At 38.7% G+C, this 1,447-nt stretch overlaps 1 protein-coding gene across 1 annotated transcript in view; it reads left to right on the forward strand.

The window, feature by feature from the left end:
- Positions 1 to 1,447, forward strand: part of efnb2a (ephrin-B2a) — a 24,029-nt gene that overhangs the window by 17,933 nt on the left and 4,649 nt on the right. Inside the window, exon 3 of the mRNA XM_037686822.1 lies at positions 108 to 200. Coding sequence (XP_037542750.1) covers positions 108 to 200 — 93 coding nt within the window. The remainder of the gene's footprint in view (positions 1 to 107; positions 201 to 1,447) is intronic.

The following is a 1,447-nucleotide window of genomic DNA, read 5'->3' on the forward strand; positions in this document are numbered from 1 at the left end:
CTCACACTCGGTTTTGTCTCTCACACGTGGTTCTGTCGTCTCACACTTGGTTCTGTCTCTCACACTTGGTTCTTTCTTCTCTAACTTCCTGTTTTCTCCTCCTGCAGCGACGTCTAACGGCACCATGGAGGGCATCGACAACCAGGAGGGAGGAGTCTGCAAAACCAAGTCCATGAAGATCGTCATGAAAGTGGGACAGAGTGAGTTCTGATGCACTTATCTACAGATGTTGGTGTCTGCAGGGGGAGACGGGTCGGGTCATCCGAACTTTTACACCACAGTCACTGGAAGAATTTTAGGTCCAGCCTGTAGATGAAGCAGCTTCATTGAACCAGAAGACACTTCACAAATGACTCATGGGCAGATTTATAACATATTTTTACTTAACTCAGAGAATATTGTGTTGCCAATTTAAAAAAAATGTCGACATTCATGAAATTTTGGACATTTTTATATTTATTACCAAAATGTTACTAACCCTCTCCTTTATAATTTGCGTTTTAGATGGAAAAAATGTTACAACATATAAAATAAAATTGAGAAAAAAAATCTTACATTAAAATATGGGTGAGTTTTATAATAGAGGACAGTTACAGTGCTGATTATAATTATCTGTGTCTATGGATTTATACGGACACACACTTCTGAATAAAAAACAGTTATTTTAGGAGCAATGGTTCTCAGTCCGTGGGTCTGGCCCCTTAGAGGGGGAGGCCTGACTATTTTTAGGTCCTGAACAGTTGTATGTGGATCCATCCATCCATCCATCCATTCTTCCATCCATCCATCCATCCATCCATCCATCCATCCATCATCTTTACCCGCTTCTTCCTTTTCATCCATTGCCATCTTGATGTAAACCGTAAAAGTTAACCCAGTTGTAGAAGTACATTAAAATGTTTTGTTAAAATCTATCCACTGGTTCACGAGATATTTTGTTAACAAACGCAGACATTCAAATACATGATCACTTGCCTCTTATGGCAGCAGGCGGTAACATTTAAATGATTCCTACCAACTCTGCAGCAAACGACCGTCCTCTGCCTGACTGGCTCAGATCCTGAAGGTCTGACCCAATCCTGCTGTGTTTTCATGCCTAATGTGGATAAAATGATGCTGCATTCAGGACAACTCAGAAATATAGGACAAACCCCCGTCTCATATTGATTAAAAACAGGTCGCACATTATTTATGTGGAACATGGGACGATGCTATATTTTTAGATATGTGTGGTGACATTTTCAAGAATGTGGATGAGCACAATAAAGCCCAAAGGCCATCTTGACTTTTATTGCCCTCAAATGCAAATAAAACTGCCTAAAATAACCAACACAAGCAGAAAATTTCAACAAATTACTAGCTATGTTTTGGCTCATTTATGGCAGAGGTGATGCCTGCATTAATAATAATAATAATAATAATAATAATAATAATAATAATAATAATA

This window comes from Nematolebias whitei, chromosome 13 (assembly GCF_014905685.2).
Source record: "Nematolebias whitei isolate Nwh7 chromosome 13, NemWhi1, whole genome shotgun sequence".
Lineage (NCBI taxonomy): Eukaryota > Metazoa > Chordata > Actinopteri > Cyprinodontiformes > Rivulidae > Nematolebias > Nematolebias whitei.